At 44.0% G+C, this 19,096-nt stretch overlaps 2 protein-coding genes across 3 annotated transcripts; one reads left to right on the top strand and one right to left on the bottom strand.

Moving 5' to 3' along the window:
• Positions 1-835: 835 nt before the first annotated feature.
• KLHL11 (kelch like family member 11) lies at positions 836-18,882 on the top strand. 2 transcript variants are annotated; one of them, XR_006728985.1, is made up of 3 exons: positions 836-1,500; positions 6,333-8,089; positions 18,452-18,882. XR_006728985.1 is itself a non-coding variant. In XM_045526529.1 (2 exons), exons 1-2 carry the CDS (start codon positions 956-958, stop codon positions 7,912-7,914), a joined length of 2,127 nt encoding a protein of 708 aa, XP_045382485.1. In that variant the 5' UTR covers positions 836-955; the 3' UTR covers positions 7,915-8,180. The 2 variants fall into 2 exon arrangements, 1 of the variants encoding a protein (XP_045382485.1); XM_045526529.1 differs by lacking the exon at positions 18,452-18,882 and having other exon boundaries at positions 6,333-8,180.
• Positions 12,255-18,261, bottom strand: KLHL10 (kelch like family member 10). The gene is made up of 5 exons (XM_045526530.1): positions 17,923-18,261; positions 14,656-15,145; positions 13,331-13,948; positions 12,887-13,036; positions 12,255-12,662 (listed from the first exon to the last, which is right to left on the bottom strand). Exons 1-5 carry the CDS (start codon positions 18,114-18,116, stop codon positions 12,288-12,290), a joined length of 1,827 nt encoding a protein of 608 aa, XP_045382486.1. The 5' UTR covers positions 18,117-18,261; the 3' UTR covers positions 12,255-12,287.
• Positions 18,883-19,096: the final 214 nt, after the last annotated feature.

Here is a 19,096-nt window from a genome sequence, read left to right as displayed (position 1 = left end):
TTCATCTGTATTCCCTTTGAACTGTACTTTCTGATAGTTTCAGTACACGTGTTAAAAATGCTCATCTACCTCTTAAAAAAATAGAGTTAATCAAAACACTAGCATCAAAAAAATACAAAACCCCCAATTATCCTCTCCCCTAAATCTGTACCTCTGGCTTTCTCAGTGAATGGTAAACAAAGATACGCAGGCCAAAAGCTTGGGAGTCACCCTTTCCTCTACTCTCTGGCTGCCACGTTCTGTTGATTTACCCTTTAACTCTCCCTCTGATCTGTCCACATCTGGTCTGCTAAGTGGTGCCCCTGGTTCCCGTTTTGTCCCTGTAGGGTCCATTCTCCACACAGCCACCAGTGGTGTTTTTAAAAACCCATTGAACTGGCCTACTCCCTTGCTTAAAACCCCAAAGTGGTTTTTATTCATCTTCAACAGCGACTATGGTCCAAGCTCTATGCAAAACACCTGACTTGAGCATTATCTCATCTCATCCTTGCGGTGATCCTCCAAGGCAGACAATATCCCCGTTTTTAGAAGATAAATTAGTTCAGAGATAATAAGTAACTTGCTCACCCTCATCCACTTAGCCGGGGCTTGGTCTTTTTATCTTCTAAAATGTTTACTCCAAAGACATTTTAAGTAAAAATCCTATATTTTTCTTATATATCAAGGCTTTAACCACGAGTGGTGGTCTAAGGTGGCTTTTACTTTACAAACTGACGCCGAGAGCATCCATCCTCCCACCGAAAACAGGGTAGGAGGCCCGGGGTGAAGTCATCAGTACTGGGAGAGAGGATTGCAGTCGAACGCCATCAAAGGTGGGCGGATTGCTGGGGGCGCGGCGGCGCATGCGCGGCCCGGCTCCGCCCCGCGCGCATATTTAATCCCAGAATGCCTCTGTGTTGCACCAGAACGGCGGCGTCGTTCTGAGCCTGCGGAGGTGGGGTGCGGCGGCGTGAAGATGGCGGCAGCGGCTGTTGCAGCGGCAGCAGCGGCGGCGGCGGCTGCATCTCTTCAGGTGCTGGAGATGGAGAGCATGGAGACGGCCGCTGCCGGCTCGGCGGGGCTGGCTGCCGAAGTCCGAGGCAGCGGCACGGTTGACTTTGGGCCTGGGCCCGGGATCTCTGCGATGGAGGCGAGCGGGGGCGATCCGGGCCCGGAGGCCGAGGATTTCGAGTGCAGCTCTCACTGCTCGGAGCTGTCCTGGCGGCAGAACGAGCAGCGGCGCCAGGGCCTGTTCTGTGACATTACCCTGTGCTTCGGCGGGGCCGGAGGCCGCGAGTTCCGGGCCCACCGCTCGGTGCTGGCTGCCGCCACCGAGTACTTCACGCCCCTGCTCTCAGGCCAGTTTTCCGAGTCCCGCTCGGGCCGGGTGGAGATGCGCAAGTGGAGCTCCGAGCCGGGGCCCGAACCCGACACCGTGGAAGCCGTTATCGAATACATGTACACCGGGCGCATCCGCGTTAGCACCGGCAGTGTGCACGAGGTGCTGGAGTTGGCCGACAGGTAGGCGAGGGAGGCGGGAGCGCGGAGGGAGGGCGCGCGCGGAGAAGGGGAGATGCTGACCCGCGGAGGGGCCTGCGGAGCGGGTAGAGCAGCGTCTGGGAACCGCAGCCAGCGAACCCTCAGTGGATGCATTCGGTTCATTCTGGCCGGGGAGCGCCCGCTGTGGGGCAGCCAGCGCGCTGGGCTCGGAGGTTGCAGCCGCAGGTCCCGCGAGGGAGCGCGGATTCTAGGTAGAGGGACAAAGGCAATGAAAGGAAAGTATGTGATGTGTGCTGTGCTGAGGTTCAAAAGAAATGAAAGGATGTGATTGAGTAGAGGAAGGACCTTTCTAAGCAGATGACACTTAAACCGACCTCTAAATGGCAAGAAAGAACTGGCGGTGTAAAGATGGGGGGGGGGTGAACATTCCAGGCTGATAGCGCAAAGGCCCTCAGGCGGGATCCAGTTTGGCTTGGAGAAGGAACTTAAAAAAAATCGAGTGAGGCTGGATCTAGTGGGTGAATAGGAGAAGGGTGTGTGAGATGCATTGGAATAAGGAGTTTAGATTTGACTGAGTGTGATGAGGAGCTGGGTAAAGAAATGATCTGACTTTTAAATATTTTAAAAGATTATTCTGCCACTGTGGTAAACAGATTGTAGGGAACAGGAATGGATGCTCTAGAGGCTGGTTAGCTGGCAGATGAATACTGTTTATAGAGGTGGGGAGGAGTGTGTTTTGGCAGTATCATCTTACAGGTTCATTATTTTAACAAATACCTATTGAGTGCCTATTATGTGTCACACCCGATGCTGGGATTCAGCAGTGAACAAAACAGACAAAAGTCCCTTTTCTTACTGCATTTACCGTTGGTAGACAGACAATAAGTAGACTATATAGGCTGTTAGATGATTGTTATCATTGTAATGAGAAGTAAAGCATGGTGGCGGGGGCACATAGAAAGCGCTGGTGGAGAGAACTGTTGTTTAAATTGGATAGAGAATGCCTTACGAAGACGGCATTTTGCAAAGAGCTGAGGGGTGAGGTAAAGAGTGTTTCAGGCAGGGAACACAGGTGCAAAGGCCCTGAGATGGAGCTTGTCTAGATGTTAGAGAACAGCCGGCAGCCAATGTGGCTGTATCAAAGGGATGCAGAGTGAGAGGTGCAGGAGAAGCCTCAGGAAGGCAATGATGATGGATCCAGATCCCACAGGGCCTTGTTGGCCTGAGGAAGGACTTGAGCTTTTACTCTGAATGAAATGGGAAGGTGTGGGGCAGAAGAATGATGCAGTCTGATTTGATGAATTCTGCTGTGTTGTAAAAAGGATGGAGCCTTGGGGAGAGAGTGGCAAGGACAGAAGCTGAGAGACTAGTGTAGGAGGTTGTTGCAGTGGTGATGGAGGCTTGGATTGAGTAGGAAGTGAAGATAAGTGTTCTGGTTCTAGATATATTTTTAAGGTAGGGTAGATGGATTTGATGGGGGTGAGGGAAAAAACTGCTAGTTTTTTGACCCAAACAATTGGAAAGATGGAGTTATTAAGATGTGGAAGATTGCAGTAAAAGCAGGTTTGGGAGGAAGATTAGGAGTTTGGTTTTGGTTAAGGTGATGTCTGGGGAGCACTGGGAGTTGTCAGGCGGTGGCTCACACCTGTAATCCTAGCACTCTGGAAGGCCAAGGCAGGAGGATCACTTGAGGTCAAGAAGTCAAGACCAGCAAGAGCAAGACCCCGTCCCTACTAAAAATGTAAAAAATTAGTCAGGCATGGTAATGTGCGCCAGTATCCCAGCTACTCGGGAGGCTGAGGCAGGAGGATGGCTTGAGCCCAGGAGTTTGAGGTTGCTGTGAGCTAGGCTGATGCCACGGTACTGTAACCTGGGCAACAGAACGTGACTCTGTCTCAAAAAAAAAAGTAAAGAAGAGCACTGGGAGCTAGAGATACAGGGATGGGGCTGGAATTAGCATATAGATGTTAATTAAAGCCATGGCACTGAATGAAATTACTTAGGGAGTGTAAATGGAAAAGGGGCAGGGAGAGAGGGTAGGCAGGACCCTGGGGTTCTTTAGAATGTTAAAGGGGAGCCACCAGAGGCAACTGATACCATGGAAACCTTGGAAGGAAGGATGTCAAGGAGGGAGTTGCCATTTGTGGCAACTCTCAACCCATAGGTCATTGGAGGTCCATGATGGTATTGACAAGAGCTAGTTAACCCTTGCTTTATAAGGAGGATCAGAAAAATAGTACACATGTGGAAATGTTTTGGGGGGTGGTCAAGGGAGGTAAATACCCACCCAAGGTAGGAGATACTAGAGGATGTTTGTGGATGAAATTTATTCAGTGGAAGAGGAGAAATTGGTGTTTTAGGAGCAGGGGAATAATTGCAGGAATAAAGTCCCTGCAACCAAGAAGGGGGTGACCCTTTTCTTCCCATCAACAAAAGACAGGTCAACAAGAAAAGGCCAGGTGTGTTGGTACATGCCTTTAATCCCAGTACTTTGGGAGACTGAGGCAGGAGGATTGGTTGAGCCCAGGAATTAGAGGTTGCAGAGACCTATGATGATGCCACGGCACTCTAGCCCAGGCAATAGGGTGAGACTCTGTCTCAAAAAAAGAAAAAAATAAAATTAAAAAATAAAATAAAATTGGAAAGGTTGGACCGTGAAGGCAAAGGATAGGGTACAGCAGCAGGTAGATTGAGTGGTAGGAAAATGAAGTTCCTGTCTGATTGTTTCTGTTTTCTCAAAGTATGAGGCGGAGCCATCAATTAGAAGGTAGAGTGGGATGGGTATAGGTCTGAGGGAGGGAGGTTTGTTCAATGAAAATGCATGGAGCTCTGTCAATGTCTGTTTGAGTGAAAAGAAAGAAAATGGATGGAGAAGTGTTATCGCACTCACTAAAGCTGTGTTTGCTTCTGTCATGTGATCTTATGTTTGTCAGATTTGCCCTGCTTTATTGGGAGTTAGAGGTGAGGAGAGGAGAGCATACTTCAGGCAGTTTACTTAGAACTCCTAACTTGTCTCCATCTGTCAGCTGCTGAGCAGCTGTCTTGTGTCAGGCACTCTTCAAAGTGCCCTGTAATCATAAGATTTAATCTTCCCATCAGCTCTGAGGCAGGGCCCCGCGCCCCCAGTATATTCTGTCTATTGGGGATCATGCCTACCTTACAGGGCACTTACTTACAAGGATCAGAAATAATAGAACATGCCCAACACGGTGCCCTTCACATGACAGAGGCCTAGTACATGATAGCTATTGTTTGCATAGAGCAGTGCTTACAAACACCTGTCTGGGGGAATATATCTCAGAATTACCTGGAGTGCCTGCTACACAAAGGAGCTCAGGGCAGTCTGGCAACTAGGTGACCCTGGCACCCAGACATATCTGGGAGCCACTAAAGCCCTTGCCACTCTACCTTGTCTTTGTTTTATCTCTAAGACAGTGGGTCCCCTTAAAAGGGTGAAGGGAGCCTGTCCTATTCATCTTTATATTATAGTTAAGATAGTTATTAAGCACAATAACCATAGTAACAAATGGTTATGAATTGAGAGAGAGGTCGGACTGATGAGGTCATCCTTATATTGTTTAAGGTTCTTCTCAGTTCTGGGAACTTACTCTTTGTAAAACAGTAGCTACCCTCAGGCTGAATGCTGCCAGATTTATGACTTTGGCTGTAACTATTGTGGATTGTGTGGTTTGTTTTTTTTTTTAATTTAACTTTAAATGATTTAGGTGGACAGACATCTAGTCAGCTACATGGCAAGCCAGTCTCTTGTCTCTTTTGTTTTTTAACCTAGACTGTCCTACATGTGTTGTTTTGTTGTGTTTTTTGCCTTGCCATCCCTGCTTTAATGAGAACCCAGCTCAGGGCTGGGTTCCCCTAAGCACCTCACCCCATCTGGCTGCCCAAGGAGAAAGTTCTGATGAGCAGGAAATTAAAACCTCTGACACAAAGCCTAGACTCCTTGCTGTTCCTTCTGATATCTGACCAAACAGAGCCTTCAAGAAGTCACAGTTCCTGCCTGGCTTTTACTTTATGCCACATAGTCTGATGCTTGATGAGGTCTCTTCATTGAGACCCTGCTTCATTTAAGAAGAGGCTGGTGACTGGCAAGAGATTAGGAAAGGATGGCAGAGAAAGTTTGTGTTGGAATTTGCCTTTGCCAAGGACAAATTAAAGTGAAAATAAAGTTTGAGACTATTGTACTTTATTAAATGATATGTTCCAGGGAAACTTACCATAATTAAAAACTCCAGCCAGGTGCAGTGTCGCATGCCTGTGGTCCTAGCTACTTGGGAGGCTGAGGTGTGGGGATTTATATATGCATTTATTTATTTATTTATTTTTGAGACAGAGTCTCACTTTGTTGCCTGGGCTAGAGTGCCATGGCGTCAGCCTAGCTCACAGCAACCTCAAACTCCTGGGCTCAAGCAATCCTCCTGCCTCAGCCTCCCGAGTGGCTGGGACTACAGGCATGCACCACCATGCCTAGCTAATTTTTTTTTCTATATATATTTTTAGCTGTCCAAATCATTTCTTTCTATTTTTCATAGAGACGGGGGTCTCACTCTTGCTCAGGCTGGTCTTGAACTCCTGACCTTGAGCGATCCTCCCACCTCAGCCTCCCAGAGTGTTAGGATTACGGGCGTGAGCCACTGCGCCCGGCCTATATATGCTTTTAAACATACTTTTTCTAGCACAGTATTTTCTAATTTGGGGGGATTTTCTTTTTTCAGATGTTGTATTAATATATAAAATGAGACGAATCTCACCATTTCAATTTGTATAATTCGGCCACTCTCAATGTAACCACATAAAGCATGCATAGTTGAAAATTAATCTTTTTTCCTTGATTTCAGGTTCCTATTAATTCGTTTAAAAGAATTTTGTGGAGAATTTCTCAAGAAAAAGCTTCATCTCTCAAATTGTGTGGCCATTCATAGCTTAGCTCACATGTACACCCTGAGCCAGCTTGCTCTGAAAGCTGCTGATATGATACGGAGAAATTTCCACAAAGTAATTCAGGATGAAGAATTTTATACTTTACCTTTCCATCTCATTCGAGACTGGCTGTCAGACTTAGAAATTACAGTTGATTCTGAAGAGGTTCTCTTTGAAACAGTTTTGAAGTGGGTTCAGAGAAATGCTGAAGAGAGAGAGAGATACTTTGAAGAACTTTTTAAATTGCTCAGGTTGTCCCAGATGAAACCTACCTACCTTACCCGGCATGTCAAACCAGAGAGGCTGGTAGCCAATAATGAAGTTTGTGTCAAGTTGGTGGCCGATGCAGTGGAGAGGCATGCCCTGAGAGCCGAGAATATACAATCTGGCACCTTCCAGCACCCTGCTTCTCATGTCTCATTATTACCTCGTTATGGGCAAAACATGGACGTGATCATGGTTATTGGAGGTGTGTCAGAAGGAGGGGACTATTTAAGTGAATGTGTGGGCTATTTTGTTGATGAGGACAGATGGGTAAACCTGCCCCATATTCATAATCACCTTGATGGACATGCCGTTGCAGTAACAGAGTCCTATGTGTATGTTGCTGGATCAATGGAACCAGGGTTTGCTAAAACTGTAGAAAGGTATAACCCGAATTTGAATACGTGGGAACATGTTTGTAGTCTGATGACAAGAAAGCATTCTTTTGGGCTGACAGAAGTCAAAGGGAAGCTCTATAGCATTGGAGGACATGGCAACTTTAGTCCTGGCTTTAAAGATGTGACCGTTTATAATCCTGAGCTTGATAAATGGCACAACTTAGAATCGGCACCAAAGATTCTTCGAGATGTCAAAGCGCTAGCCATTGAAGACCGCTTTGTGTACATTGCTGCCCGTACTCCCGTGGACCGGGACACTGAAGACGGATTAAGGGCTGTAATTACTTGCTATGATACAGAGACTCGACAGTGGCAAGATGTGGAGTCTTTGCCACTTATTGACAATTACTGCTTTTTCCAAATGTCTGTGGTCAATTCAAACTTTTATCAGACAGCATCATGCTGTCCCAAGAGTTATTCTTTAGAAAATGAAGAGGCAGTAAGAAAAATTGCCAGCCAAGTGTCTGATGAGATCCTTGAAAGCTTGCCTCCAGAAGTCCTCAGCATCGAAGGAGCAGCCATTTGCTATTACAAAGATGACGTCTTCATTATTGGTGGCTGGAAGAACAGTGACGATATTGACAAACAGTATCGGAAAGAAGCCTACCGATACTGTGCTGAGAGAAAGCGGTGGATGCTTCTTCCTCCCATGCCACAACCTCGGTGTAGAGCCACTGCTTGTCATGTGAGGATCCCATACCGGTACTTGCATGGCACACAGAGATATCCTATGCCTCAAAACCTAATGTGGCAGAAGGACCGCATCAGACAGATGCAGGAAATACATCGGCATGCCCTAAACATGCGGCGAGTGCCAAGCTCTCAGATTGAATGCTAGGTTCTCTAATACATGCAGCTTAAGACTGTTAGACCTGTTTCGTGAAGCTAAAGATAAACAGACTGTTACTTGAAAAAGTATGTCGATAACTTATTTTCTACGTGAACTGATTATTACCCCTCAACAAGGAAGTACAGTTAAAAACTGAAGAATGGGAAACTCAGTTCAATACATGGTAATTTTTGTTAGCTTGCAATGTTTATCTGTCTTTTGTCTGTGTATGTGCTAACTAAATGAGATCTTATTAAAGACAAGTGGAAAAATCAGGTGTAGTTACTTGGCTGTTTTTCTGCCAACAAGGTGTAACTCCTTTGTCTTGGGGACTTAGGTTTCGAACATGCTTTAAGCACCAATTTTATTTGCACATTTACTTTGATATTCTTTTTCATTTTTTCAAGAATGGTGGGTTTTGACAAGGTCAGAATTTATGCATTGAGCCCTTATCTGCAGGAGGCATGTGCAATAGTGAGACTGAAATTTGAAGGAAGATGCACAAGATTTCAGCGAGATGATTTCAGAATGTTTGCATTGATACTTTGTTGTATTTATCTAGAAATGATATTTTCATTTCTAAAAGAGGTGACTGATGAGAAATTTGTGGGTGGCTCATGCATTTTTTGAATATTTTTCATTTCTTTAGCAGGTGTTTATAGACTTTAAGCCACCACTCTGAGATGATGGTAGTTGGCAAAAGTATAGATCTTTTGCTGATTGATTGAATACAGAGGAAGTTACATATGTGAAATTTGTTTCTCTAAGAAGAAAAGTATTATTAGTGTAGACTGAGAAATCAAAGGCATTTAAAAATTTAAAGACACTCTTTCCAGGAGTTGCAGGCTTATTTGAGAATATGTTAATGAGTGTAAATAATGCCTATGACAATCGATACTCAATGCCTTCAGTTTTAATTTTTGCTCTAATGCATATTTCGTAGAGTCTTCATCATTCCTTTCTATAAGAAAAAAATTTTTTTTTCAAAATGGGAAGGAATTAACAATTTTAGAGAAGTGTTGCTAAAGAGTAGCCTTATTATTTCTGGCCCTGATTGTTATATTCTATCCATTTGCCCTAGACTTTTATTGGAATGTTGCCTGGGACTAGAATACCAAATTTGGGTGCATAGTTTTGGCTCTTAAAGATTTATCACTATAGTTAGCTTTTATTGATTTTTATGCATTCTTGTAATTCTCTTACACACTCCCAAGCTTTATAAAGTTAGCACTCAGGTTGACTCTTAGCATTTAGTTAACATAAAGGACTCATAACGGTTTGTAATGTCGGTCCAGTATACTTTTCTTTTTTCTTAAAGAGTGTCTTTACCTTCTTAGACATTCCAGAATACTATTCTAGAAGTCAGATTACAAGGTCAGTGGTTTATTTTTTCCCCTTGGTCCACTATAGTTAACCTTCTTGTCAGTTGTGTGATCAAATATTAAAAGAAAAAAATGCCGGGCGTGGTGGCTTATGCCTGTAATCCTCACACTTTGGGAGGCTGACGCAGGAGGATTGCTGGAGGTCAGGAGTTCAAGACCAGCCTGAGCAAGAGTGAGATCTCATCTCTACAAAAAATAGAAACATTTGTCGGGGGTGGTAGGGCGGTCCTGTAGTCCCAGCTACTCAGGAGGCTGAGGCAGGAGAATCACTTGAGCCCAGGAGTTTGAGGTTGCAGTGAGCTATGATGATGCCACTGCCCTCATGATGCCCAGACAGCAAAGTGAGACCCTGTCTCCGGGGGAGAAAAAGAAAAAAGCACAACTAGAAATTTTGCTGCAAGACTATTAATGTTTTCGTTCTTGGGCAGTATACTAAGAACTTTTCTGAAATTACTAAATTAGTATCCCTGCCTAGGACAAAGGTTTTTAATAAATGTGTTGGAAATCTTCTTTAAATCCATTTAATTTTGACTAAAGTGGGGATTGGGAAACTATAATTTCCATTTCTTTGCATTTATTTTAATAAAAGCCATTCGAATTCTGAGAAGCACTAATTCTTAGTTATGAGAGGTATATGCAAGCAAGACATACATTGAGTAAAGTTCTCATTTCTCTCTGATAGACTATGCTAGCAAACTTCCTTTTCTTGGTTGTGTTGAAATAATTTAGTATCTCACTAGGATGCCAGTTTTTTTCCAGAAGGGTGTGATATGTTTTTTGTCTTTTGGTCTCAGAGTTGTCTTCTGAGACAATCATTACCAAGTTATTTGTGGGGTCATCTTTTTCCACATGATGTGGCAGAAATTATAATTCATAAGATTTAGGTATAATCTGGTTTTAAAAACTTGGTTGAAACTGTTGTTTTTTAACTCAGCAGGCAGCCTAGGCCATGGCTGAAAAGAAGGGGTAAGTCCGTCGTTGCATGATGATGTGTGCAGGTTTTCCTGACTACTGGATTTCTAATTTTTATATTTGAATTCACACTTGTGATTTCACATCAATAACTTGTGTTTCTGAAATAGCCTAACTAACTTGTTAATAAGGAAAGAAACCAGATTTGCTTAAATCTGTTCAAGGCTGACATTCTAAAATGCTAAACTGGAAATAACTTCCCAGAGTATTTGGAAAGGTTCTAATTATGAAGACCAGGCCTAAAACGGCTTCTTGGGATAGAAGTTTCCTTTTTGATGAAAACTTAAAGATTGTGTTTGGTGATTTAAGCAGTTAAAAACATGGCTTTAAAGGACAGCTTAATGTGTATTCAAGCAAACCTTTGTTGCTTTTGCTTTCGTTTGATGGAAGGGAGAGAGAATTACACCAAAAAGTGATAACTATATATAACTTTGGGTGAGGCTACTTATATCTTAGAATGGGTATCCTTTAACTATACCTATCCCACCGTGGTTTAAAAAAAAAAAATCAGTGGTATATATATATTGAGAATGTCAGTCATGAGCTTAGTGTTTAAGTAATACATCACACTTGCAGTTGTTTGCATGATTAGTCTTGTGTACCTTGATATTCAACTTTGCTTTTGCTGTGCCAGTTCAAAAATAACGTTTTTGCCAAAAACTCTTAAAATTCATTGACATAATTTTGTTTTGATCACCTGGTTTTGTATAGTTTTTCTGGGACCAAAAAATTAAATATCTTTTAATGTAGAACAGAAATTTGAAGCTAGAAAGATAGTATTTGTGGAAGATTTGTGTGCTTTTGTTTTTTCAATACTTCAGGCTGCTGGTAAGGCAGTTCCTGGGGGACACTTTTCCTCTTTATCTGTTGACTAGTGTAGCATGTGGTATGTTTAAAATACTGCGTTTTCTGCTTCATAATTCTAATATCAACCCTATACTATAATACAAGTGAGCTGAATTGTATATTTTAGTTACTTGGTCTAATCAGATATAACTAAAGGGACTTTTTTGGTATTTTCCTCAAATTAAGCTTAAATAAGAAGGGTGTATTGGCCACATTTCATGTCTTTGAAAGTATACAGTACTGTGAAGCAAGTACTCTGCCTACACTAGAAAAATAGGGTGCTTTAACTGTAGAATATTTGAGAAACAATTCAGTCTCTCCTTAACTGTCAAATATTTTGGCACAGTTCATCATTCCGGTTTGTTACTTTCTTGAGAATAGTCCATTTTTGGTTTTGTTATAATGCTTTCATAATAACATACGTTCTGGTCATTAGAAACAAAACAGCTCACAGTTGAGTGACATAGTACAATAACACTAACACAGCATGGTAGTCATTTTGCTTCAAGGAATTTAATTAGATAGCCAAATGACTGCTCTTTATCACATTGGTAGGGCTTTTGTCTTACTCTATATGACCATCACTACAAATGTCTTACATTGAAGCACATATTATAGAGCACTTGTTAACTTAATCCTCCTGCATAATGCACTGGTGAAAAGTAGTACTTGCTCTAGATGTTTCAAGATTGTATGATCCATGTGCTGGGGCTCCTTGAATTTTTGTAAAGTAAATACTTACTTTGAATTGATACGGTGAGTTTTTTGGGCTAGCAGTATCTAGGCCCCTGCTCTACTAAAAGCATAATCTTGACTATCTGCCTTTAAGTCAGAGGAGATGTAGTATTTAGAACACTTTGAGACATGACATTATAAAATAGCTTGTTTATGTTCCTGAAGCTATCTTGTTCTGTGTTAAAGCTACTAATTGTCTCAGTGTAAGTTTTAAATAAACATATTTCTTTAGAGCTAGTTCGTACTGTGTGATTTTTTTTCCTTCTTTAATTATGCACTGTTGAATATAATTGCCTTCTTCCTTTCCTCCTACACCCTCATTCATCCAGCCCTGGGCTCCCTTAAGTTGAACATTTTCCAGTACTCTTACAAGTTTAAACACTGCATTTATTTAAAAAAAGAATTAATTCTTACTGCTTAGACTTTTTATTAGCTAAATGAAGAGGCTCATACAGGTAGGGTACTTGTCGAAGCAGAATACTTTACTTCATCTCGCAGTGCCAATCCTGTGAAGTTGTCCCGTCTAGCTGCATATTCCCCAACATTGGCCAGCCCAGGTACCACACAGCAGCTCAGAGCACTGCGGTATATACTCATGTCATGAGCATCATACCACTCATCGGTCTTTTCATCATAACACTCAACATTAAAGGTGGTAGTAAAGCCATTAAAGCCACCCACCACAAACAAGAGGTCGTCTACCACCTCAATGCCAAAATTGCTACGAGGATTAAACATAGTGGGGATCGTACGCCAAGTATTAGCCACTGGGCTATAGGCTTCTGCACTCCTAAGTCGATTCGCTCCATCAAAGCCGCCTACCTGTGAATAGCAAAAGAAATGCAACATGGTTGACCACTAACCATTGTTTCTGTTCACTGAGGAAGCTGGGTGGGAAGCAGCAGGGAAACTGATTTCATACCTCCCTCTTCTGTTATCTTCCATGAAAAAAGTTTTTTCACATCCTTACCAATGGTAGCGTAAAACTGTTTGCTAATAGAAAATCTAGGGGGTATTGTTTTCGTTGTAGTACAAGATAAACTTACCGCATATACATGTTCTCCATAAGCAATCACACCTATCCCACTCCTCCTGCTTCTCATGGGTGCTATGACTGTCCACTGGTTACTCTCAGTGTTGTACACTTCTGCTGTAAACAGGCATTCATTTCCATTAAACCCACCACATATGTAGACCTGTGTGAAGAGAGTTCCAAGATCATTAAAGTTGTTACCTCTGGGAAGTAGAAAAAAAGGTTGTTCCAGTCTGTCCATTCTGAATTTCTTTTTTCCATGTGTGCATGCATTGCTTTTTAATAAGTCAAATAAAAGATAGTTACAAATAGCCACTTAGTCATTTGAGGAAGGAGTGAGTACTGCAAAGAGTACTGCCGCTTTCTGTCTTCCATCCACCCCCAGAAAGGAAGAACAGCATCATTTCTGGGCCTGGTCTTTGCTTGCACACCTTTCCCTCTCACCCTGGTTCTTTACCTTCCCGTAGAGTGTTGTGGCACTTGCATCACTCCTCTGTTCGTGCATGGGGGCAATGAGTGTCCATTGATTGGTCTCTGGCTCATAGCGTTCAGCAGTGTTGAGACGCACGTAGCCATCAAATCCTCCCATGGCGTAAATAAAATTGCTGAGGACTGTCACACTGACATAGCAACGTCTGGAGTGCATCGGGGCCACCTGGTGCCAAGTTTTCTTGACTGGGTCAAAACGCTTAACACTATTGAAATAGTCTACGCTATCAAACCCACCAATGATATAAACATAGCCTTTCAAATAGGCTGCCCCGTGGTAGGCACGGGGACTCTCTTCCTCACAAGTGACATTCACCCATCTGTCTGCCCGAGCATCATATGCCTCAATGGCATTAGTGGGGCTCCCACCACTCCAGCCACCAATTGCAAATAGGATGGCATAGGGCAGGCGGGGCCTGGTAAGTGGGTTGGTGAAGTCAGAATTAGAGGGTCCGTTCATGTTTAAGTCATACATGGCCTTTAGGGCATTAATGATGACTGGCTTGCATTCCTCACTGTCTTTGACATAGTCATTCATCTTAACATTGTTCATGAAGTACTCAGCATGCATTAGGGCCAGGCGAACCTAAGAAAGAAACGCAGAAAGTCATTCAGATGAGGTGAGGGTGCCTGGAAATACCATATCCTTAACTCCAACTTAACAGTCTGCCTTTGAATTGCTGAAAATATTTTGGCTTGTTTCAAAATGTATAACTCCCAGTTTAAATATTTGCTTTTGGGAAGTGGTATACGTTTTGATGTTGAGAATGAGCTAGATAGAAGGCACCTCAAGTGGTCACAGAGTGAGCCCATTCCTCAGCCACTGGACAGAACTATTAGACCAGAAAAAGCTGTAGTAATTGTTCAGTAATTGAATATCTCTGGCTCTCTATGTAAAATAACACTAGTTAGCACCAACTGGCCACAATTGTGTGCAATACTTATGATTTGGTTCCTAGTCCGACTAATACCTTGGGTATAGGGAAACTCACAGAATGGGGAAGGGTGGAAAGGAAGACTCTTTAGAATTCTTTTGAAGGCCCTCCTCTTTCCCTACCACCAGGGAGAATTTTGGTCAAAGAATACAACTGGGGTAACAGAAACTGACAATGCCAAGGGAAAAGAAAGTTGTAAAGTTCCAGAGAATAGTAGGAAATGCCTTCTATATAAGCACATGTAAATACAGCTGTGGAATCTGTCATACGTCTGAATGTGGCTTCTTAGGACAATCCCACTAGGATAAATGAATCAAGAATGAACAGATACAAATTCACAAAAATAACCAAACTTGACCTTAGGAAGCAAAACTGAAATGTGCTGCTTTCTATTTTGGGGGTCATGAGAAATCCACTTTAAGATGGCCTCAAATACAGCATCTTCCTGTTTGACATTAAGCTCATCTTTCTCAATGATATCCTTAAGTTCAGCGACCGAGAGCTCTAAAAACTCTGCTGAGACTTTCACCATCTCCTCAAAGTTGTGCAGTATGAACATGTAAGCCTTCTGCCTCAGCTCAGGGCAGTAGTAGTAGTCCGTGAACTTGCAGATGCCAATACAATTATCCAAACACAGCTCCGACTTGAGGAACTCGCAGCAACCCCTGACAATGCCCATGATGTTAAATTGGTCTGCAGCAGCCAGCAGCTTCTCCACGTTGTCCGGTGTGATCGGCACGGTCCGGGTGTATGCGTATTCAATGATTAGCTTCATCATATCGGGGGAAATGCCAGGAATGTTGTATACCTTCCTTTCAGTGTTGTTCCAGCCACTTGTAAATAAAGCTCTGGAAAAAAGGAAGAAACTAGCAGCCACTGAAACATTTCTGTCCTGTTTGCCATGTGTCCCCCACCCCCACCTTTTCTTCTTGAGGAAAGTTTGGACATTTTCCAGATAGTTCACAGTGCACATGTTGGAAATAATTTGCCTGAGAAAATGGGGTACAGGCATATGCTTTATACAGTGAGCAAGAAGAGAACCTTTCCCAGAACTTCGAGTTTGGTTGCTCTTACCTTATCCTCCGGATAACTAGGTCTTTTTTTTTCATTTTGTGGGGAGAAATTAAAAGTTAGGACTTGGGGTAAAACCCTGGCCTCTTCTGTTTCAACCCATGGCCTACCAAATTCTACCTTGCTTAAGGAAATTAAATTTGCACTATGCTTTTAAGATAAGTTTCATTCAATCAATACATATGCAGACTCTGATCACCTTGGTTCAGGCTACTACCCTCTCTTGCCTAGATTACCCAAAGTAACCTCCTAACTGATCTTCCTGCTTCTGCCTTTGACACTTCTAGAGTTTATAGTCTTATCCCAGCAGCCAGTATGATCTGGTTTTTTTTTTTTCACTTTTGTTTTTGTTTTGTTTTGTTTTGTTTTGCGACAGGGTTTCGCTCTGTTACCTGGGCTAGAGTGCAGTGGCGTCATCATAGCTCACTGCAGCCGACTCCTGGGCTCAAGTGATCCTCCTGTCTCAGTCTCCCAAGTAGCTGGGACTACCGGTGTGCTCCACCATGCTGGCTAATTTTTTTGTAGAGACTGGTCGGGTGGGGAGTGTCTTGCTATTGCCCAGGCTGGTCTCCAACTCCTGGGCTCAAGCAATCCTCCCACCTCGGCTTCCCAAAGTGCTAGGACCACAGGCGCGAGCCACTGCACCTGGCCTAGAGTGATCCTTTTGAAAGTTTAAAGTTCCTCTTCCACTTAAAACCTTCCAATGACTTCTCCTCTTACTCAGAGTAAACTACAAAGTCCTTATCAGGAACTACAAAAGCCCTCTGACATCTGGGCCACTAATACCTTTGTATTTTCTCTCCCCTTCCTCTCACTCTGGCCTCCCTTCCCTCCTTTCCATTCCTTGAACATACCAGAGGTGCTTTCACCTGTGGTTCTTTGTACTTGCTGTTCCCTCTGCCTGAAAGGCTGCCCCAGATCTCCATATTTCTCACTCCCTCATCCCCTTGAAGTTTTTGCTCAAATGTCACTTTGTCAGCAAGGCCTTCTCTGACAATCCTATTTAAAATTGCCACCCACCACTCCCTATCTTCCTTATTTTCCCTAGCACTTACGATGACCTGGTATATATTTGACTCATTTAATGCCTATTCCCCCTACTGAAAGGTAAGGTCGATGAGAACAGCAATGTTCATCCCTTTATTCATTGTTTTCTTTCCAGTACCCAGGATAGTGCCTGTCACCAAATGGGCACTCAATAAATATTGAATGAATAAATGACTACCATGCCACAACTATTTATTGGACTCCTACTAGGTAGCAAGGTACTTTTGTAGGTGTTGAACAAGACAGAGTCCCTGCCCTTATATATTTTGCTTTCTTTTTCTAAGAGGTTTAAGGAAATATGGGCTTAGAGATCAAATTCATTCCCCAGAACAGAGGTCTGCAAACCTACAGCCCACTTCTTGCTTTCATACTGCCCACAAGTTAAAAATGTTTTTTCCATTTTTAAATGGTTGAGGGAAAAGAAAATCAAAAGAATATTTTGTGACATCTGATAGTTATAATAAATTCAAATTTCAGTGTCCATAAATAATTTTATTTAAATATAGCCATACCCATTCATTTAGTATTGTCTATGGCTGCTTTTGCAGTATAAAGGCAGAGTTGAGTAGTTGCAAGAGATTGTATGGCCTGCAAAGCTTACAACATTTACTATATGGGCTGGGTGAGGAGGCTCACACCTGTAATCCTAGCACTCTTGGGAGGCTGAGGCAGGAGAATTGCTTGAGGTCAGGAGTTTGAGACCACCCTGAGCAAGAGCAAGACCCCATCTCTACAAAAAATTAGAAAAATTAGCTGTGTGCGATTACAAGCACCTAAAGTCCCAGCTACTTGGGAGGCTTAGGTGGGAGGATTGCTTGAGCCCAGGAGTGTGAGGTTGCAGTGAGCTATGATGATGTCACTGCACTCTAGCCTGGGCAACATAGCAAGACCCTGTCTCAAAAATTTACTAGCTGGTCTTTTTGTGGACCCTGCTCTAGGATAAATGACAGTTTTTAGCAACCGGTGGGACATATTTATCAAATCTTTGTTGGAATTATTTACTCAAACATTTTCCTCTCATGAACAAAATAGCCCTTTCATCTCCTGGGTTACAATGGTTTTGGCCCAAATTCCCTTTTTCTTCTGATAAACTATTTCCTGGGTACCTTCCCCTCATTCCCCCTTCCCATCCCCTCAATCCTTGTTAATTTATCACCCTATTTGAAAAAGTTTCTACTGGGATAGGAGTATAAGGGGTGCCTGGAGTAGCATTGTCATATGGGTTTAAGTAAGAAATTCAGTAGGAGTGTCCAACCTTCCCAAAGTTTGGTTTGGGTGAGAATCAAAGACGAAAGCATCTGGCCCACCAACGGTTGGAATGCAGGTGAAAGATCAAAGAGAAAGAGGCCCTGATCGTCAGCTGTACCCCTTCAGAAGACAGAGGAGCCAGCCTAAGGTAGCTCAGAGCTTTGACAGTGTCCCTAAATGATGTAACCAGAAAATGGATCAAAAGGTCTCAAAATGGGCCCAATTCCCCCCTTGGCTTAGTTTGGCAACCCTGTTATACCTAAAGTAGGAACTGCAGCTACAGAGGATGTTCTTGTGGGCATTGAACTCAAAGCCATTGACCTTGATGACCACGTCGCAGAGCTTGCCCTCTAGCCTAAGCTCGTTGAAGATCTCACAGGTCATCGCACTCATCTTCCTCTCCATGTGAGGCTGGTGGAAACGTGCGGAGGCCGCCGTGCTGTCCATCTCCATGGCACCCTGGGACCAGCAGAGAGAGGCCGCTATCCTAGGGTGCGGGGAGGGTTGTGGGGGGGGGGCCCTTTAGCCAGCTGTCGCTCCTTTTCCCTACTACATCTTTCATATAGGGCCCATCAGGCAGCCCAAGTTCCAGAATCCTGGGCCCGCGGTGAGCTCACTCAGAATTGTGCCCTCAGGTTCTGGAACTCCCTCCTGACTCTCCCTCTTCCTTCTCCCCTCCTCCACCAGCTCACCCAGGCTGAAGGCCACCCCACACCTCCTTCCTTGTCCTCCAACCGGGAACAGAACTGTGATCACCAACACCAAATAAGAGTTTTTATTGATTCCAGCTCCTGTTGCCGGCGTCAGGTTGCCCAGGTCCATATTCCTGAAGCATCCAGCTACCTTCCATGGCTCCACACTTGCTCCTCAGACACTGAGTTCCAGGAAATCCACAGCAGAAGAGGCAGAAAGGAGAAGTAAAGCTAATTAAATGTCATCCTGGCCCAGCAGTCCAGGGTCTTCCAGCCCCTTTGGATGTGTTAGTCACTCAGTTTCCTCTGGAATGAGGAGTGGGCCCAGTTAACGAAGCACCTTCTGGATGATTAACAGAATTCACTCCCGTCCAGCGGTGCTTTTGTCACACCACTTTAAGTCTGGAAATGCCCGCTCTTGCCAGGGCTTTTGCTCCAGAAAGAGTGGCAGGAGCTCACCCACCCACGTAAACATCTTGGGACCCTCGCCCTCCTCCTCACAATAGAACCCGCCACCAGTTTCTCTACCTAGCGCACAGTTCCAGCCTGCCCTGGCCTTGAGGGTCGCCCTGCCCACGCAACGCCCTGCCCGGCCCGGCCCCGCCCCGCCCCGCCCCTCCCCGCTCTGGCTCCGCTCCGCCCCTCCCCGCTCTGGCTCCGCTCCGCCCCTCCCCGCTCTGGCTCCGCTCCGCCCCGCCCCTCCCGGCCGGCCCCGCCCCTCCCCGGTCTGGCTCCGCTCCG

This window comes from Lemur catta, chromosome 15, assembly GCF_020740605.2.
Source record: "Lemur catta isolate mLemCat1 chromosome 15, mLemCat1.pri, whole genome shotgun sequence".
Classification (NCBI taxonomy): domain Eukaryota; kingdom Metazoa; phylum Chordata; class Mammalia; order Primates; family Lemuridae; genus Lemur; species Lemur catta.
The sequence above is the reverse complement of the archived record's forward strand: the minus strand, read 5'-3'. Positions and strand labels throughout refer to the sequence as shown.